The 19717-nt window shown below is 42.8% G+C and overlaps 1 protein-coding gene across 1 annotated transcript in view; it reads right to left on the bottom strand.

Moving 5' to 3' along the window:
• CHRD (chordin) overlaps positions 1–19717 on the bottom strand; it is a 47191-nt gene that overhangs the window by 12833 nt on the left and 14641 nt on the right. The window contains exons 13-18 of the mRNA XM_073589222.1: positions 18058–18214; positions 15881–16122; positions 14880–14993; positions 14028–14234; positions 1675–1768; positions 231–281 (exon numbers count right to left, since the gene is read on the bottom strand). Coding sequence (XP_073445323.1) covers positions 231–281; positions 1675–1768; positions 14028–14234; positions 14880–14993; positions 15881–16122; positions 18058–18214 — 865 coding nt within the window. The remainder of the gene's footprint in view (positions 1–230; positions 282–1674; positions 1769–14027; positions 14235–14879; positions 14994–15880; positions 16123–18057; positions 18215–19717) is intronic.

Below are 19717 nucleotides of genomic sequence, written 5' to 3'. Positions count from 1 at the left end.
GGGACTGCCTGTCCAAGTAGTCTACAATCCAGTCTTGGTCCCCGGCGGCATTTAAAATGTTTTTCTCTGAAATACTGCAGCATTTCAGAGTCAAACATACATGGCTGAGTACCTGATACATGTTGCTCATGGATTGGGTAGCATATATTAGCTGACAGGTTCCCTTTAAATGAATAGGTGAGCCAGAAGTGTTAAATAAAAATAAAAAAGAGGACATAGAATATTCCCACCTTCATTTTGAGGTCTTCCAGTTTTTTTGACATCTTTGTGTTCTTTTTTCTCTGTAAAAAATGACATGTGAATGATGTTGATGTATCATTAAATAAAGTAAAGTAGGAAAAAAAAATAAAGGGCTATTCTCATGTTGTCTCTTTCAGCTCACAGCATTCCAGTCTTTTTCACTCCCTGGTTTCTGGTAGGGTGGACACCTCTCCTTAGGTGAAAGTAGAACTGAGGTATTTGTAGAAAAAGTAAGCGCAGCACAAGTTCTGCTGTAACACATTCAACTATCGGTGGTTTGTCCTGGGGTGTACACTGCTATCACTATATTTCCACATAGAGATAACAGGGCATTTGAACAAGCACACAGCTCAGTGAGAGCCCTAAGTAGGAGAACTGCTGTTGGAGTAGCTGATGCTGAGAGCTGGTGATGTTGTAAGAATTATAACAGCAGCTTGTTAGGAGCTGAGAGGGAGGGGGAGGGTTTTGCGCAGATAACTGCTGTATAGAAATCAATGGGCTAGAGAGGTGCCTGGGATGTTAGAAGTTAATGGAATATAGCTACTGCGCACTCTCAGCCAGGGACTGGGCAGGCACTTGTGGAAAGCACAAGTACACTATGAAAGGTAGAAACTCTCATTGCAGGAGAATGACAACAGATAGAAAAAGCTACTAAATTGCAAACTTGCTTATTTTCATGTTGTCATAACTAAAACATTTTTATGACTTGAGAATAACCTCCTTAAGAGAGGAAGTAAGGGTGCAAGTCTTTATAAAATATTCTCCTTAAAGATCCAAAGTAGACAGCAATGCCTATTAACTGGCTCTTTACTCAACCAAAAGAATAATTCAAGTCCCTGTAATTAATAAATGGTCTATTATACAAGCCAAAAGGCAGCATGGGTGTTTAAAAATCCAGTTAATCCAGTATAGTTGGAGTGCAGCTCTTCTTCCTTAGGGTGTGTGCACACGTTGCGGATTCTGCTGCGGATCCGCAGCGGATTTGGCCATGCGGATCCGCAGCAGTTACTGCTGCGTTGTACAGTACCTTTATCTTCAATGGAAAATGAAAACCGCAGTGCACATGCTGCAGATTTTTCCGTGCAAATTTGCTGCGGATTTAAATTCGCAGTGGTTTCACACCTGCTCCATTGTACAAGTGTCAAACTGCAGGCTAATCCACAGATAAAAAGCAGGTCTTTTGACCTGCGGATTTTGCAAAATCCGTGCGGAAAAATCCGCAGCAGAATCCGCAACGTGTGCACATACCCTTATTGTGGTGAGAAGAACAGTGGGATGTGAACATACTTATAACTTTCTTTTCATTTCACACCTTTTTGTTATTCTGCAATTATTATTGCTGTATTACAGGTGTGTGCTTTCTAAAATCTGAAATTGACCAATCATGAAAATATCCTTATTTTTTTGTGGTGTTAAATTAATGTGATCACTTACCTTCACACACTGGACAGCACTGACCAGGCACTCGAATAGGCTGGCTGCAGTTTGAGGGTGGACAAAGAACGGGGTCACAAATAACTGTACGTCTCTGCAAAATAGGAGATGAGAGACTGTTGGTGTCACAGACAGTTTTGTGCTTTAGGATAAATCATTTTTTTCACTTTTCTATTGTCATGTTCTATGATCCTTAAGATTTTTATTTTTTTCTGCATAATATAAGGGATTGTTTTTTCAATATGAGTTGTGTTTGTCAGTGACATAATTTTAGGATACACCTGACTTATCACAATTATTAGCTATTTATAGAAAGGAATATAAATAAAAACAACAATTCTGGCACTGTTTTTTTGCATTTTAAATGATACGATATTTGCCATCCTGCATAAAGTGTTAACTTTATTTTGTGGGTCAGTATGACTAGAGTGAAACTAAATTTATATAAATTTAATTATATTTTTTTACTTTTGTACACTCTTCTTACGATTTTTTTTTTTTTAAATTGTTTTCGGGTCACCATACTCTGAGAGCCACAAGTTTTACAATTTTCCATCAATGGAACTGTTTGAAGGCTTTTTTAGTGCCATTTTGTGGTATTAGTGACTTTCTGATGAATTTCTAATAATAGAGGGGTAGAAAAACAAACAGGTTGAAGATGGACTCAAAATAAACTCCTAAACCTACTGTTAGGGTTGGCGGATTGCACAAAATAAAATAAAAATTGAGAGTAATGACGGAACAAAACCGCGAGCGTTACCTTAAGCACACTAAGTTAATGCCACACGGTGTGAACGGAACGCAGAGTACCTAGCTCAGTTAATTCACAGAGAGGTACTGCACAAGAAAGCCAAGTACAATGCCCTGTTAACGTCACAGGGATGTTAGCACGTGGATTGAGCTAGCTCTGCAACGAAACTGTGCTAACCGCACACATGAATGAAGCAGATGCAGAGCCAAAAGAAAGAATTCGAATGACGCTAAGTACAATACCCTGTTGCCTTCATAGAGAAGTAAAACAAAAGGGTTGAGCTTGCTCTGAAACTGAACTGTGCTAACCGCACACAAGAACGAAACAGTTGCTGAGCCAAGCGGCTAGTTACCCCAGTCCTGACGCTACTGAACTTGTGCCTGACCGGGACCCTAAGCATGTAGCAGACTAAAGACTCAGGTGTAGAGCCATGGGTACGAAACTGCATAGATGAGCTACCTGCCTGCCAACGTGTACAGTCTTAGGCTAGTTTCACACTAGCGCTTTTGAGCGCAGCGACGGCCTGCGCACGGCCGCCGCTAAGCCCCGCCCCTGCCGCGCCTCCGCCGGTAGCTCCGCCTACCGGCACATGACGCTGCATGCGTCCCCTATCTTTATCACTGGGGGCGCAGGCCGTGCGCAGAATGCGTTTGGCGGCGCATGCGCCTTTTTGATGTTGCATTTGGCGCAGGTCGGTGCAGTGTCAAAAGGACGCATGCGCCGCCAAACGCATACTGCGCACGGCCTGCGCCCCCAGTGATAAAGATAGGGGACGCAGGACGCATGCAGCGTCATGCGCCGGTAGGCGGAGCTACCGGCGGAGGCGCAGCAGGGGGCGGGGCTTAGCGGCGGCCGTGTGCAGGCCGTCGCTGCGCTCAAAAGCGCTAGTGTGAAACTAGCCTTAGAGCATAGACAGACACACAAAGTTGCAGACAGAGTGGTTGAGTATCCACCCACACACACCAAACATAAATGACACTAGCGCGCCCGCGTGTGTCACTGAGAGCCATTTAAATGCTAGGCTCCACCCCAGACAGTCACGCCCAGTCGGTCGAGGCATCGCCCGCGGGCCAATCTGGAGCTGCCACATCACCAGAGCAGCTAACATCTGACCACCAATGAGAAGACGCCACATCACTGACATGCTCAGTAAGGTGATCTCTGGACTTAGATTCTGGAGCGCAAGGCTGCACGATGCTGGGACCGACATTTGTGCTGAGCAGCAGCGGCCGGACCGGAATGACCACAGGACCAGATAATGCTTGGGATCTATCCTGCGCAGCAGGAACATACCGACGCCTAACACCTACTTCCAATTTTTCGAAGACATTTTCATCAAGCAGTGGTACAGAAAATGTCTTTCAAGAAAACCATGATTTGTATGCAGGATAATGGTCCATCTCATGCATCGAAGTCTCCACTGCTTGGCGAGCCAGATAAGATGAAAGAATAATGACAAGTTCCCCTTCCTCACCCGACCTAAACTCCATTGAGAACTTGTGGACTCTTCTTACATGGGAAATTTAAGGAAAACAGTGACCACTCTGAGCAGTATCTGGGAGGCTGTGGTTGGTGCTGCTCAAAAAGTTGATCGTCAACAAAATAAGAAACTGACAGACTCTGTGGATGGAAGATTTATGACTTATTGAAATGAAGGTGGACATATTGGTCACTGATATATATATATATATCTATATAAAAGTGGTCTCTTAAAGGGATCATTGGTATGGAAGTTAGGGCAAATCCACTCTGCGCTTTGGTACTGACCCCAGGCCTTTCTTAATGGGATCTCCGGTATGGAAGTCAGGGCAAATCCATCCAGTACTTTGGTTCTCACCCCAGGCTCTCTTAAAGGGATCTCCTGTATGGAAGTTAGGGCAAATCCCTCAAAGCTCTGATTCTGATCCCAGGGTTTTATTAAAGGGATCATTGGTATGCAAGTCACGGCAAATCCACTCAGAGCTCTGGTTCTGATCCCAGTCACTCTTAGGCTAAGTGCACACGTACCGGAACTCTCGCGGAAATTACCGCGAGAATTCCAGAATTCCAGTCCGCGGGAAAATCGCAATTTAAATTCCCGCGATTTTCCCGCGGAAAAACTAGCATTTTGCAAGCGTATTTAGCTTGCAAAATGCTAGCGTTCTCCAAGCGATCTGGAGCATCGCTTGGAGAACTGATTGACAGATTGGTCACACTCGTCAAACATAGTGTTTGACGAGTGTGACCAACTTTTTACTACTGAGGCCGCCTATGCAGCATCAGTAGTAAAAGATAAAATGTAAAAAAAAATAAAAAATGGTGTTATTCTCACCCTCCGACGTCCCGCGCAGCCGTTCCCAGTAATCCTTTGCGAAAATGCCCGCGATGACGTCAGTTCTCGCGGGATCGCGACGTCTCGCGGTTATTCGCGATGACGTCGCGCGAATGACCGCGAGACTTCGCGATCCCGCGAGAACGGACGCCATCGCGGGCATTTTCGCAAAGGACTACTGGGAACGGGAGCGTGAAGAGAAGCGGGAAGACTGCGCTGGACGTCGGAGGGTGAGAATAACAATATTTTTTATTTTTAAATTCTATTTTTTACAGGGGTATGGTACCCAAAGCCCGGAGGACAGTCTTCTCTCCTCCGGACCGTGGGTACCATCCGCAAATGTTCTGCTTACTTTCCGCATGGTGGGCACAGCCACATGCGGGAAGTAAGCGGAACAATGCATTCCTATGGGTGCGGGATCGCCGCGATTCCGCAAATTAATGAGCATGCTGCGGTTTTTACCGCGAAGCGATTCCGCCGCGGTAAAAACCGCAGCATTGGCACAGCATTGCGGAATCCCATAGGAATGCATGGGATGCTTATTTTTCGCGTTTTCGCGGCAAAATCGCGCGGTTAAAACAGCCGCGGAAACGCGAAAAAAACGCCACGTGTGAACTCAGCCTTAAAGGGATCCCCGGTATGGAAGTTAGGGCAAATCCACTCTGCGCTTTGGTACTGACCCCAGGCCTCTCTTACAGGGATCTCCGGTATGGAAGTTAAGGTAAATCCCTCAGCGCTCTGATTCTCACCCCAGGCTTCTATTAAGGGGATCATTGGTATGGAAGTCAGGACAAATCCCCTCAGCACTCTGGTTCTGACCCCAGGCCTCTCTTAAAGGGATCCCCGGTATGGAAGTTAGGACCGTTCCACTCAGCGCTCTGGTTCTAACCCAGGCTGACGGGATGATGTGGGATATTAGGGGTAGTAGTCCGGTGGCCCTGGCTGATGGGATGATGTGGGATATTAGTGGTAGTAGTCCGGTGGCTCTTGCTGACGGGATGATGTGGGATATTAGTGGCAGTAGTCCGGTGGCTCTGGCTGACGGGATGATGTGGGATATTAGGGGGAGAAGTCCGGCGTCTGTGACGGGATGATGTGGGACATTAGTGGTAGTTGTTTGGTGGCTCTGGCTGACGGGACGATGTGGGATATTAGGGGTAGTAGTCCGGTGGCTCTGGCTGATGGGATGATGTGGGATATTAGGGGTAGTAGTCCGGTGGCTCTGGCTGATGGGATGATGTGGGATATTATAGTGAATGTGGCTATGAAGAGTGGGTGGGGCTCTACACTCAGCTTTATATATATAGATATAACCATTATAATTTGTTAAAACTAACCGTAGTTAGTTACTATGCCTGGGCAGCGCCGGGCTCTTCAGCTAGCATATATATATTTTTAAATGTCAGAATTGTATTTTTGAACATTTTGAGTTGTTTGATTATTATTCTTACTAAACAGATAACAATAAACAATAGAGATGGGAAAATTTACGTTTTCCATTTAGTTCCATAATAATTAAGCTCACATAGATATTCTCCTAAAAAAAGATAAAATCTTACTTTTACTTTTTTAAATAGTCAGGTTTCAGGTTTATTAAACTTTTGGATTGACCAACAGCACTGTAGATGTTCAATAATAAAATGAATCTTAAAAAATACAATACAAATCTACTATATAATCGTCTAATTCTGTCTGTTTGTAACGGAAATCCCGCGTCGCTGATTGGTTGCGCCTGGCTGCGAATTGGAGCGGAATTTGAACGCTGATTTCCCGACGGTTGCCGCGGGTCATCTCCTGCTGCATGGAGGTCAGCGGCGACGCAGCCGGGAGATGACCGGCACAGCGCTCAATGTGCGGATCGTACCCAGGGTCTGGAGGAGAGGAGACTCTCCTCCAGGCCCTGGGTACCATAAACCTGTAAAAAATAGAATTAAAATAAAAAATAGTGATATACTCACCTTCCGACGCCCCCCGGACTTTTTCCCTCCTCTCACCACGCGCCCGGCATCTTCTGGTCCCAGTAATGCTTTGCGCGAAAGACTGCTGATGATGTTGCACTCCGGTCCTTCGCGCTAAGCATTACTGGGACCGGAAGATGCTGGGAGCGTGGAGAGGAGATCGGGGGCCGTCGGAAGGTGAGAATAACCTTTTTTTAATTTTTTTAAATTATTTTTAACATTCTATCTTTTACTAATGATGCTGCATAGGCAGCATCAATAGTAAAAAGTTTATCACAATTGTCAAACACTATGCTTGACAAGTGTGACCAACCTGTCAATCACATTCCAAGCGATGCTTCAAATCGCTTGGAATGCGCTCGAATTCCGCACGCGAAAATCGTGTGAAAAACGTATGTTTTCCGCGGGAAAACACATGCGAATTCGCATGCGTTTTTCCCGTGGCAGGAGTTGCGGAAATGCTGCGGAAATTTCAGCAGCATTTCTGCAACGTGGGTACTTAGCCTCAGTGTGACATGCAGCAGTGACCAGGCCCCCGCTGTGAGATCGCCGATCATGGTGGATCGCCCTGGACCATCTTTAGAACATCGGTCTCCCGCTGGCTATAATCTAGAATACCCGATGTGTTAGAATCGGGCCACCATCTAGTTGACTAATAATTGTGTACACCGTATAATTGTCATGTTATCTTTGTTTTGTGGGTTAGAATCATAGAATCATAGAATCGTAGAGTTGGAAGGGACCTCCTGGGCCATCTGGTCCAACTCCCTGCTCAAAGCAGGATTCGCTAAATCATCCCAGTTAGATGTCTGTCCAGCCTCTGTTTGAAGACTTCCATTGAAGGAGAACTCACCACTTCTCGTGGCAGCCTGTTCCACTCATTGATCACTCTAACTGTCAAAAAGTTTTTTCTAATATTTAATCTGTGTCTCCTCCCATTCAGCTTCATCCCATTGCTTCTAGTCTTTCCTTGTGCAAATGAGAATAAAGTTGATCCTTCTACAATGTGACAGCCCTTTAGATATTTGTAGACAGCTATTAAGTCTCCTCTCAGTCTTCTCTTTTGCAAACTAAACATTCCCAAATCCTGCAACCTTTCCTCATAAGACAGGGTTTGCAGACCGGTCACCATTCTGGTCGCTCTTTTCTGAACTTGCTCCAGTTTGTTGATGTCTTTTTTAAAATGTGGTGCCCAAAATTGGACACAATATTCCAGATGAGGTCTGACCAAAGAGGAGTAGAGGGAAATAATTACTTCACGTGATCTAGACTGTATGCTTCTGTTAATACATCCTAGAATTGCATTTGCCTTTTTTGCTGCTGCATCACACTGTTGACTCATATTCAGTCTGTGATCTATTAGTATACCCAAGTCTTTTTCACATGTGCTGTCACTTAGCCCTATTCCTCCCATTCTATATATGCTTTTTTCATTTTTATTGCCCAGATGTAGTACTTTGCATTTTTCCCTGTTAAAAACCATTCTGTTAGTTGCTGCCCACTTCTCCAGTTTATTTAAATCTTTTTGAATCCTCTCTCTCTCTTCTCTAGTATTAGCTATCCCTCCTAGCTTTGTGTCATCAGCAAATTTAATCAGTTTACCCTCAATTCCTTCATCTAAATCGTTGATAAAGATGTTGAACAATACAGGGCCCAGGACAGAGCCCTGTGGTACCCCACTTGAGACATTCTTCCAACTGGATGTGCAGCCATTTACGACCACTCTTTGGGTCCGATCACTAAGCCAGTTATGAATCCACCTAACAGTTGCCTTGTCCATTCCATACTTAGTCATGTTTTCAATAAGGATTGTATGAGAGACTTTGTCAAATGCTTTGCTGAAGTCAAGATATACTATATCTACAGCATTTCCTTGATCCACCCAATCAGTAATACCGTCATAGAAGGAAATTAAATTAGTCTGACATGACTTATTAGTTACAAACCCATGCTGACTCTGTTTAATCACTTCATTCTTATCCAGGTATTGACATACATGTTGTTTAATAATTTGTTCAAAGATCTTTCCTGGTATAGAAGTCAGACTCACCGGCCTATAGTTGCCTGGGTCCACCTTCTTCCCCTTTTTGAAGATAGGAACAACATTTGCTCTTCTCCAGTCTTCTGGCACTTCTCCTGTTCTCCAAGAATTTTCAAAGATTATGGAGAGGGGTTCAAAAATTTCTTCTGCTATCTCCTTCAGTACTCTGGGGTGTAATTCATCTGGACCTGGAGACTTGAATTCATTTAGGTTAGCTAAGTGTTTCCTCACTATCTTTCTGTTTATAGATATCCTTGATTCTTCTATTCCCTTAATAGGACAGTGAATAACAGTTGATGTTACATTTCCTTTCTGAGAGAAAACAGATGCAAAATAGGAATTTAAAAGTTCAGCCTTCTCAACATCCTGTCTTACCATTTCATCATTTTCATCCTGTAAAAATCCTATAGCATCTTTGACTTTTCTTTTACTTTTGACATATCCCCAAAATCCTTTATTATTGCTTTTGACATCTCTTGCAAGCCTCAATTCATTTTCAGCTTTAGCTAATCTGATTTGTGCCCTGCAGGTTCTGCAGACAGCATTATATTCTTCTTTAGATATGCCTCCCTCTTTCCATTTTATAAACATTTTTTTCTTCCTTTTTAGCATGTGCTTAAGTTCTGTGTTCATCCATCCTGGTTTCCTTAAATGCTTCCTATTCTTCCCTCTTTTCGGAATTGTTAACAATTGTGCTTTGAGAATTTCATTTTTCAAGATTTCCCATCCTTCCTGGACATTTTTGTCTTTAAGGACATCCAGCCATTGGATCCCTCCAATTCTCTTTCTGAATCCCTTAAAATCTGCCTTTCTGAAATCTAACCTTGACGTCTGAGTCTTCACAGGTCTTCCGCCTCTAGTTATCCAAAATTCTAAAATAGCATGGTCGCTACCTCCTAGGGTCCCAGCCACTTTTACCTCCTCAACCATTTCCTCCCTGTTTATAAGGATTAGATCCAAGGTAGCAGTTCCCCTTGTTTTCTCCTTTACCTTTTGGAAGATAAAGTTGTCAGCAAGAGAGGATAAGAATTTCCTTGACCTGTTAGTTTTGCCTGAGAGAGATTCCCAACAAATGTCTGGATAGTTGAAATCTCCCATGACAACTATGTCATATTTTTTGGAGAACTTGGCCATTTGATGCATAAAGAGTTCATCCATATCTTCAGCTTGCACAGGCGGCCTGTAGTAAATGCCTACAATGGTGTCCTTTCCATTGTTCTGTCCTTGTATTCTTACCCAAACAGTTTCCACAGAACTCCCAGTCTCTGAAGCTTCAATCTCTGTGCAGATATACGCGTTTCTAACATACAATGCGACACCCCCTCCTCGTTTACCAAGTCTGTTTCTTGCAAATAAGTTGAATCCTTCTAGTCTTGTATTCCAATCATGTGTATTGTCCCACCAAGTTTCAGTGATTCCAATGACATCATATTTCTTTTCCTGTGTTAGTAGTTCCAATTCTCCTTGTTTGTTGCCCATGCTTTGTGCATTAGTATAGAAACATTTTAGTTTGTGATTGGTTTCTCTTTCTCCAATATTTTTATTAATTAGATTCTTTCGTCTTTGTTCTTCCTTTCCACTTCTAATAGCAGAGTTCTCAATAGCATTTGTCAGGTGTATGGCTTTTTCTGGTCTTTTGCTTCCCTTCCCATGTTGTTCTAGTTTAAAGCTCTCCTTACAAGTGTAGCAAGGCGACTTCCAAATACCTGCTTTCCAGTCTTCGTAAGGTGCACCCCATCTCTAGCAAGTAGTCCATCGTATAAGTAGTTCACTCCGTGATCCAGAAATCCAAATCGTTGCTGACGGCACCATCGACGTAGCCAGTTGTTCACCTGCAGAATCTTATTCCACCTCCTTGTTCCATGGCCATCCACTGGGAGGATGGAAGAGAAGACCACCTGCGCTCCCAGTTCTTTCACTTTCTTGCCTAAGTCTTCAAAGTCTCTGCAGATGGTTTCCAGGTCGTTTCTTGCGGTGTCATTTGTCCCCACATGTAGTAGCAGGAATGGGTAGTCATCTGTAGGTCTGAAGAGTCCTGATATCCTGTCAGACACATCTTTAATTTTTGCACCTGGAAGACAGCACATTTCTCTTGAAGTTATATCCGGTCTGCAGATAGCGGCCTCTGTTCCTCTCAACAGGGAATCCCCCATGACCACCACTCTCCGTTTCTTCTTCACAACATTTTTCTTTCTCCATCCAGGAGGACTCTGAAGGCGTACAAGGTTGCTGTTTGTTGGCAAAGTCTTATCCTGATGTATTTCTTCATCGTTTTCCTGCGTGAGAGCCTGGTACTGGTTTCTGAGCAGTATGGGTGCTGACTGCCTCCTGATCCTCCTGCTTCTCTGGGTCACATGTCTCCATTCCTCTGTTTCTTCAGGTGCACTTCGAATTTCTTCTCTTTCTGTAACATGAAGAGATAATTCTGCTCTGTCCAAGAACTCTTCACCTTCCTTAATGATCTTCAACGTAGCTAACCTCTCTTCGAGATTTTGCAACTTTTCCTCCAACAGGGTCACAAGCTTGCATTTGTGGCATGTGAAGTTTGGCTTTTCCACTGGTAAATCTGTGAACATGTAGCAAGAAATGCAGCTCACCAAATGGCTCCTGGCCTCTTCCATCTTGAGATTTCTTAAAAACGATGAAAGATGAAGGCACTGGGAATATGCAAATGATCTCCTCAAGACTCTTCCCCTGGTTTCTATACCAAATTTTAAGCTTACTTTTATGTTTTCGTACTTCTCTGCCAGAAATTAACTTAAAAAAAGCAAACTTTTTTGGTCATCATATTCTGACACCCATAACTTTTTTTTATTTTTCTATCGATGGAGCTGGAGTTTTTTAGTGGTAAAATTTTGGGGTATATGAAACTTTTTGATCACTGTTTAATTCTTTTAATTTGGTACAGTGCATGAACAAAATCATTAAATCTAGAATTTTACAGAATTAACCTTGCAGTATAACAAAACATTTGCGGTGATACCCAACTTATACCTTTTTTCAAGTTTTACTACTTTTTGACAAGAAGAATTACTTGTAAGATCCCTAACTTTTACATTTTTTGGATAAGGCTAGGTTCACATTTGCAGATGGCCTAGCTGCGGAGGGCTGCGTCGAACACAACAACTTGGAATTTTAATGCGGTCGCCGCATCGTCAAAACGACGCATGTGGAGGGATCCGCATACATCTGCACGGCCTGTGTACCCAATGCTATAGATAGGTACGCAGGCCGCATGCGGACATAGGTGGAGCTGACCGGAGAAGGTGCGGCAGTGGGCGGAGCTTCACGGAGGAAGTCCGCAGCCCTCTGCAGCTCGGCCATCCACAAATGTGAAAGTAGCCTTAAAGAGATGACTGGTGGCTTCTTTTTTGAGGGTAATAAGCTGTAGCTTTTATTCAAAGTATTTTGGATTTATTTCCACTTTTTGATCTCTTTTTATCGTTTTTGATGCAAGATTAACAAAAATGGCATTTATGGCATAGTGTTTCATATTTTTTTAACGACATTCACCGTACTAGATGAAAAATTATATAGTTTTATAGTACAAATTAAACTTTATTATTATTATTACTGTGATTTTTTGCTATTTATTTTTAGATGTTTTTATAACAATATTAATATACTGTATATATTTTTGGGCAATCCTTACTAGTCCCACATGGGGACTTGAATATCTGATCCTTTGATCGCATTAATAATACACTTTACAACTAAAGCCCCCGTTACACACTGCGATATCGCTAGCAATATCGCTGTAAAGTCACCGATTTTGTGACGTAGCAGTGATATTGCTAGCGATATCGCTGCATGTGATACTTACCTCTGACCGGCTCCCCCGCTGCTCATCGCTGATCACGCGAGAAGCTCCTGGACCATTCCTCGTCGGGCGCTTCCTGCTGGGCTTCCTGTGGTGCCGACGAGCGACACGTGGAGCCGGGCGGGAGGACGCAGGATCGCCTCGTCTGACAGGTAAGTAGCGATCCCCGTCCCCAGCGATGTCGCTGGTGAGATCTGCCTGTGTGGCAGCTCACTAGCGACCACCTAGCGATGCACCAGCGATCCTGACTGCGTCATATCGCTGGTTGGGATCGCTGGTGCATCGCTAGGTGTAACGGTACCCTTATGCTGTACAGTGCATTATCTAACCTATCAGTGTCTGACAGTAAGCCAGTTAGGCCTTACACCCGGTGGGATTTGATTAGCTAAGTGATATGGTAGACAGAGGTCAGTTTCAGGCCTCCGGTTGCCATTGCAATCTATTAGCATCCTCATGATCATGCTGCAGGGGTGATTAATGGGATGACAAAGGACGCAATCTCCCTTTTTCAAACTGCTCACATGCTGCTGTCAATATTCACAGCATCATCTGAGGGGTTAAGGTGCTGAGACTGGTGCTATGTCCGACCCCAACACATGCAGCAAGAGCTTGGTTGTCTACCACCTGGTTCCTGTGCTCATGAAATCCATGAGATGTAATGGACACCCATTTGCAGTAAATCACTTGTCCAATTATGGGAAGGTGTTAATAAAGCTGTGATGGGTAACTAAAATGTGACCAGAATGATGCTTCAGTTGAAGTTAGCTTAATCAGTTGTGCAAAGCTAACAGTTGTGTGCACATGCAAAGAACCACCCTGGCCATAGATTTCGAACCAGATATACTGTATATTACTCATATTCTTCTATCCATTTTGGGCTGGTCCCATATAGAGACATATTCAGTAATTGCATTACAGCAAGTTTAATGTATGCCAGATGCTTCTGTTGACTTGAATCTTGAATGATCGTGCTTTTACAATTTAGTACAGAGAAGCCAAGCTGTTACAAATCACACGGCTCATTACTAATAACGGTATGCAATGAAAGGAGGCACCAAGTTACCTTTCCAAAAAAGACATGATTAATCCATATATTAGCTTATGGCAGTACTTTGTTATGGTAACTGTAAGCTAAAGAAGAATCTGTGTATATAAAGCTGCTCCAGTATTACAGTGGTTAAATTACTGTAAGTGGATGAAATGTATTATCTTATGGACATCACAGCCAGATGTCTGTCCTGAAATCCCTACTGTGATTAACACCGTGTTTGGCCTGTCAGTCAGGCGTACACTGTAATGCGCCCATTTTGCATCCATCTGACTGGTTTCCCTCAGGATACCTTCTTTTTTGCTGTACCGAATACGGCTTGTAATGCAGTTACGCTATAAATCAGAGCGGTATAAAACAGATGTATACCAAAATTACTACAAAGTAAATAGTCATATGTCATAGCATCCAAGACAATCCTCACCTGACAGCTGCATACTGAGCACTTTTTGTCATAGTCAGGGGCAAATCGAGTTCCATGAGCTTTAAATTTTCCTTCAAAATAGCAGGCTCTTGGATCTCTCTGGAGATCTTCAAGGTGATGAACATTTTCCTTCTCACTTGGCTCACGCTCAATGTCCCCAGGAGATTGTGTTGCACCTCCTGATTCACAAATGTTTGGAATATGCACCTGTTAGAAGAAAAGTAAAGGAGAAAACATTATTAAAGAGGCGTTCTCAACAAAAAATGTGCCCTAAAGCTCTCTAAATAAGCGTAGGGGCAAAAAAACCAAAAAGGCTTACTGATCACCATCTTTCCCAGTTTCCAGTGCCGGTCCAATCCTCTTGTGACTCATGTGACTTCAATTCCGACTCACCGGATCACACAGGGGTTTATGTGTGGACCAAAAGTCGCTTCTAAGTCTCGTTTCGATGCTCCATAAAGCTTTGTTTGTAGTGCTGCTTTAAGTTATGTCTACTGCTACCTTTACAAGTTTACATTATACATTGTCTTCCCAGTAAGGACACCTTCACGCGTTCAGTATTTGGTCAGTTTTTTACATCAGTATTTATAAGCCAAGACCAGAAGAGGAACAATCAGAAGAAAAGTATAGTAGAAACACGTCACCACTTCTGGATTTATCACCCACTCCTGGTATTGGCTTACAGATACTGAGGTAAAATACCGACCAAATACTGAATGTGCGAACGTGGCCTAATGAAGATATATATAATTCATTGACATTTACCAGATGAGCTCAAAATTGTCCCAATTTATAAAACAGGAAACGATCATATGAAATAAAGACATGCTAACAGTAGTGCATGCTACTCACCTGACCCCGAATCTCTCCACGTGGATATAGCTTTGTGCTGACTTGAATGAAGGCTGTTCCATCGTTCAGGTGTCTAAACAATTCTAGGTCAAGGTCCTTAACACTACCTTGAGCCTATGAATAGTAAATGTTGAAATACGTTTTGTAATTTTTTTGATTGAATCAAACATGTAAGCTGAGAATCCTCTTTGTTTTATTACATACTGCAAAAATAACGTTAACTCTTCAATATAATTTGTCACCAGGATTTTGCTACTCCATCTGAGAGCAGCATGATGTAGTGATAGTGACACTGATTACAGCAATGTATCACTTACTGGGCTGCTTGCTGCAATTTTATGAAATCTTGGTTTTATCTGTTGCAGATCTACCAGTTCTCTTAATGCCAAGCCCTGTATAACCCCGCCCACACCACTGATTGGCAGCTCTCTGTGTACATTGTGTATAGCCAGAAAACTGCCAATCAGTGGTGGGGGGTGGGGTCATACAGAACCCATGAACATGGAGGGCTACATGGCAGTAGGTTAACTAGTCGTCTACTGATAATCTTCTGCTGATAAATCAGTAATTTTATCAAATCTACAGCAAGCAACCCAGAAAGTGACACAACACTGGAATCAGGGTCTCCATCTCTACATTATGCTGCTCTCACATTAGGTGTTAAAAACCTGGTGACAGATTTAATTTAAGAATGAAAAAATTGTAATCTGATGCCTATGTTTGCATTTAAAAAGAAAAAAATACACAAATGGCCAACATCTTTGTATCACTAAATATTCATAATCTGCAAGGAGTTTGTATGTTCTCCCCGTGTTTGCGTGGGTTGCTTCCGGGCACTCCGGTTTCCTCCCACATGCCAAAGCCATACTGATAGGAATTTAGATTGTGAACCCCATCGGGGACAGCGATGATAATGTGTGCAAAACTGTAAAGTGCTGCGGAATATGTTGGCTATATAAATAAATAGATTATTATTATTATTATTAGATTATTAATCTTACCTCTGAACCATAGAAGCCTTTCAAAAGTCTCTTATGTCCGTGGGAGCTCTCACTGACCTCGCCCAGTTCAGCAAATCCATGTAAATGAGCATTTAGTGCGGCATCCTCCGCACGCCCCAGGCCAGTCACTACAATCTGATAGTGCAGGTGGCAGTGCTCATCCAGAGATACCCAGGCATGGCCTGCTGATCCTGTCCTCAGAGGTGGTGACACAAACTGACCTGCCAAAGGTATTGGAAGCTCTGCAGTAGCAAGAAAAAGATATAACAATAAATTCCAAGAAATTAAATGTCTCACAATGAACACAGATGATACGATTTTCATCAATAGTTGTACAAAGGGCTACAAGAGGCAGATTCCTTGTGATCACCCACCTTCCTATCAGTATATGAGATTTATATTGCAGAGGCTGGTAATAGCTGTCCCTTCTTCGGGAAAACGGAAAGTCAAGAAAGCTGCAGTATATATTGCATAGTATACAGTTGTGGCCAAAAGTATTGACACCCCTGCAATTCTGTCAGATAATACTCAGTTTCTTCCTGAAAATGATTGCAAACACAAATTCTTTGGTATTATTATCTTCATTTAATTTGTCTTAAATGAAAAAAACACAAAAAGAATTGTCCTAAAGCCAAATTGGATATAATTCCACACCAAACATAAAAAAGAGGGTGGACAAAAGTATTGGCACTGTTCGAAAAATCATGTGATGCTTCTCTAATTTGTGTAATTAACAGCACCTGTAACTTACCTGAGGCACCTAACAGGTGTTGGCAATAACTAAATCACACTTGCAGCCAGTTGACATGGATTAAAGTTGACTCAACCTCTGTCCTTGTGTGTACCACATTGAGCATGGAAAAAAGAAAGAAGACCAAAGAACTGTCTGAGGACTTGAGAAACCAAATTGTGAGGAAGCATGAGCAATCTCAAGGCTACAAGTCCATCTCCAAAGACCTGAATGTTCCTGTGTCTACCGTGCGCAGTGTCATCAAGAAGTTTAAAGCCCATGGCACTGTGGCTAACTTTCCTAGATGTGGCCGGAAAAGAAAAATTGACAAGAGATTTCAACGCAAGATTGTGCAGATGTTGGATAAAGAACCTCAACTAACATCCAAACAAGTTCAAGCTGCCCTGCAGTCCGAGGGTACAACAGTGTCAACCCGTACTATCCATCGGCGTCTGAATGAATAGGGACTGTATGGTAAGAGACCCAGGAAGACCCCACTTCTTACCCCGAGACATAAAAAAGCCAGGCTGGAGTTTGACAAAACTTACCTGAAAAAGTCTAAAACGTTTTGGAAGAATGTTGTTTGGTCAGATGAGACAAAAGCAGAGCTTTTTGGGCAAAAGCATCAACATAGAGTTTACAGGAGAAAAAAAGAGGCATTCAAAGAAAAGAACACTGTCCCTACAGTCAAACATGGCAGAGGTTCCCTGATGTTTTGGGGTTGCTTTGCTGCCTCTGGCACTGGACTGCTTGACCGTGTGCATGGCATTATGAAGTCTGAAGACTACCAACAAATTTTGAAGCATAATGTAGGGCCCAGTGTGAGGAAGCTGGGTCTCCCTCAGAGGTCATGGGTCTTCCAGCAGGACAATGACCCAAAACACACTTCAAAAAGCACTAGAAAATGGTTTGAGAGAAAGCACTGGAGACTTCTAAGGTGGCCAGCAATGAGTCCAGACCTGAATCCCATAGAACACCTGTGGAGAGATCTAAAAATGGCAGTTTGGAGAAGGCACCCTTCAAATATCAGGGACCAGGAGCAGTTTGTCAAAGAAGAATGGTCTAAAATTCCAGCAGAGCATTGTAAGAAACTCATTGATGGTTGCCGGAAGCGGTTGGTCGCAGTTATTTTGGCTAAAGGTTGTGCAACCAAGTATTAGGCTGAGGGTGCCAATACTTTTGTCTGGCCCATTTTTGGAGTTTTGTGTGAAATGATCAATGTTTTGCTTTTTTGCTTCATTCTCTTTTGTGTTTTTTCATTTAAGACAAATTAAATGAAGATAATAATACCAAAGAATTTGTGTTTGCAATCATTTTCAGGAAGAAACTGAGTATTATCTGACAGAATTGCAGGGGTGTCAATACTTTTGGCCACAACTGTAGCCATACCTAATAATACTGAGATTGTACAGAATGTATATACTGTATATCTAGATTTTCATATCACCTTCGTGTCTGGCCCACAATCCACTATACATCAAAGGTGTAATCTGCCCCCTTATTTCGCCTTCTGGGAATTCCTTTGTGGCTACATTAAGGAATAGCTCGCTCTGAAGCAGCATATGCAGATCTCTGCCGTTGGCACCTGTCCAAAATCCCCAAGCCTGTTTTGTAGAAAGAAGAAACTTGTGTCAAACATTATTCTATTATTAATCATTATACAGTAGAATTATTAATCATTTTGCTATTAATATGTTGCCAGAAAAAAAACGCAGCGTTTTACTGCCCCAGCAAAATGAAATCTCCTGCACATGTTGCTTATTTGTTCCTTGCGGATTGGAAGCAGTTTAAATCTTTTAGAATTTTTGCAGAGTTTTTCACCCATTCAATTGAATTGAGAAAAAAAACACCTGAAAACCGCAAGCAAAAACGTGAGTATTTTATGCTGCATTTTTCCTGCAAAGAGAATGTTTCTGGAGCAGCAAATACCCTTGATCTCATAACTTTGTTTCCTATGAAAGTGGATGGAGTGTGTATGCAATAGAGAAGTTAAATTGTAAGCCTCAATGGTGACAGAGATATAATGGGGACTTTGGTGGTGGTTGGCACACGGTGTCGCACCTTACAGGTTAGAGACCCACCGAGATGGTCACCGTGACGTGACAGTGGGCTTCATACAATCTAATCAGAATGCTGAACCAAGAACTTCATGTTCAGTTTTGTAAATTTTTGCCTAGCGGCATTAGATCGATGTATGATTTTTGGATGTGGGGTCCTTGTCTTTTTCTGCAGCTATGGTAAATACTTAATGTGTGCACATACCCTTAATCTCATGACTTTCTTTCCTATAAAAGTGTGCATGAGATAGAGAAGTCAAATTGTGAGCCCCACTGGGGACAGGAAGATATATGAGGGACCGCTAATAGTATATATTTCTGCACAGCACCCATTAAAAAGAACCTGTGATAAGTTCCCAAGTGGTCATTTCTTGCTCTTATTTTATTTTCACTGCTCCCCTGAGTAATCAGTTTTTGTTTTTTATATATTCTTCATATGGTTTCAAAGATATGGGCCCAAAGGGGTGGAGCTTACAGGTAAGGCCGGTTTCACACGTCAGTGTCTCCGGTACGTGTAGTGACAGTTTTCTCACGTATCGGAGACACTGACACACGTAGACCCATTCTAATGAATGGGTCTACGCAGATGTCAGCAGGTTTTCACGGGCCGTGTATCTGTGTGCAAAAGGGCGGTTTCACACGTCCAGATAATTCCGGTACCAGAAAAAACGGTACCGGAGCTATCCGTGTCCATGTGGATCCGTGTGTGATCCGTATGTTGTCCATGTGTCCGTGTATTGAAAAAGATGGTTTCAATTTTAACTCTATGACTCCTAAAAATGCACACGGACGGCACACGGATAGCACATGGACGCCATCCGTGTGCCGTACGTGTTTACATGGACCCATTGACTTGTATGTGTCCGTGTGATCCGTGCTGTTGCACAAAAACGGACATGTCAGCGTGTTTTGCACACGGACACACGGTCCGTGAAAACACGCTGACATCTGCATAGACACATTCATTAGAATGTGTCTATGTGTGTCAGTGTCTTCGGTACGTGAGAAAACTGTCACTACACGTACCGGAGACACTGATGTGTGAAACTG

Source organism: Dendrobates tinctorius, unplaced genomic scaffold (assembly GCF_039654945.1).
Source record: "Dendrobates tinctorius isolate UK_male_01 unplaced genomic scaffold, ASM3965494v1 ptg000107l, whole genome shotgun sequence".
NCBI classification, from domain to species: Eukaryota; Metazoa; Chordata; class Amphibia; order Anura; family Dendrobatidae; genus Dendrobates; species Dendrobates tinctorius.
Note: the sequence above shows the minus strand (reverse complement) of the source record. Positions and strands in the feature narration are given on the sequence as shown.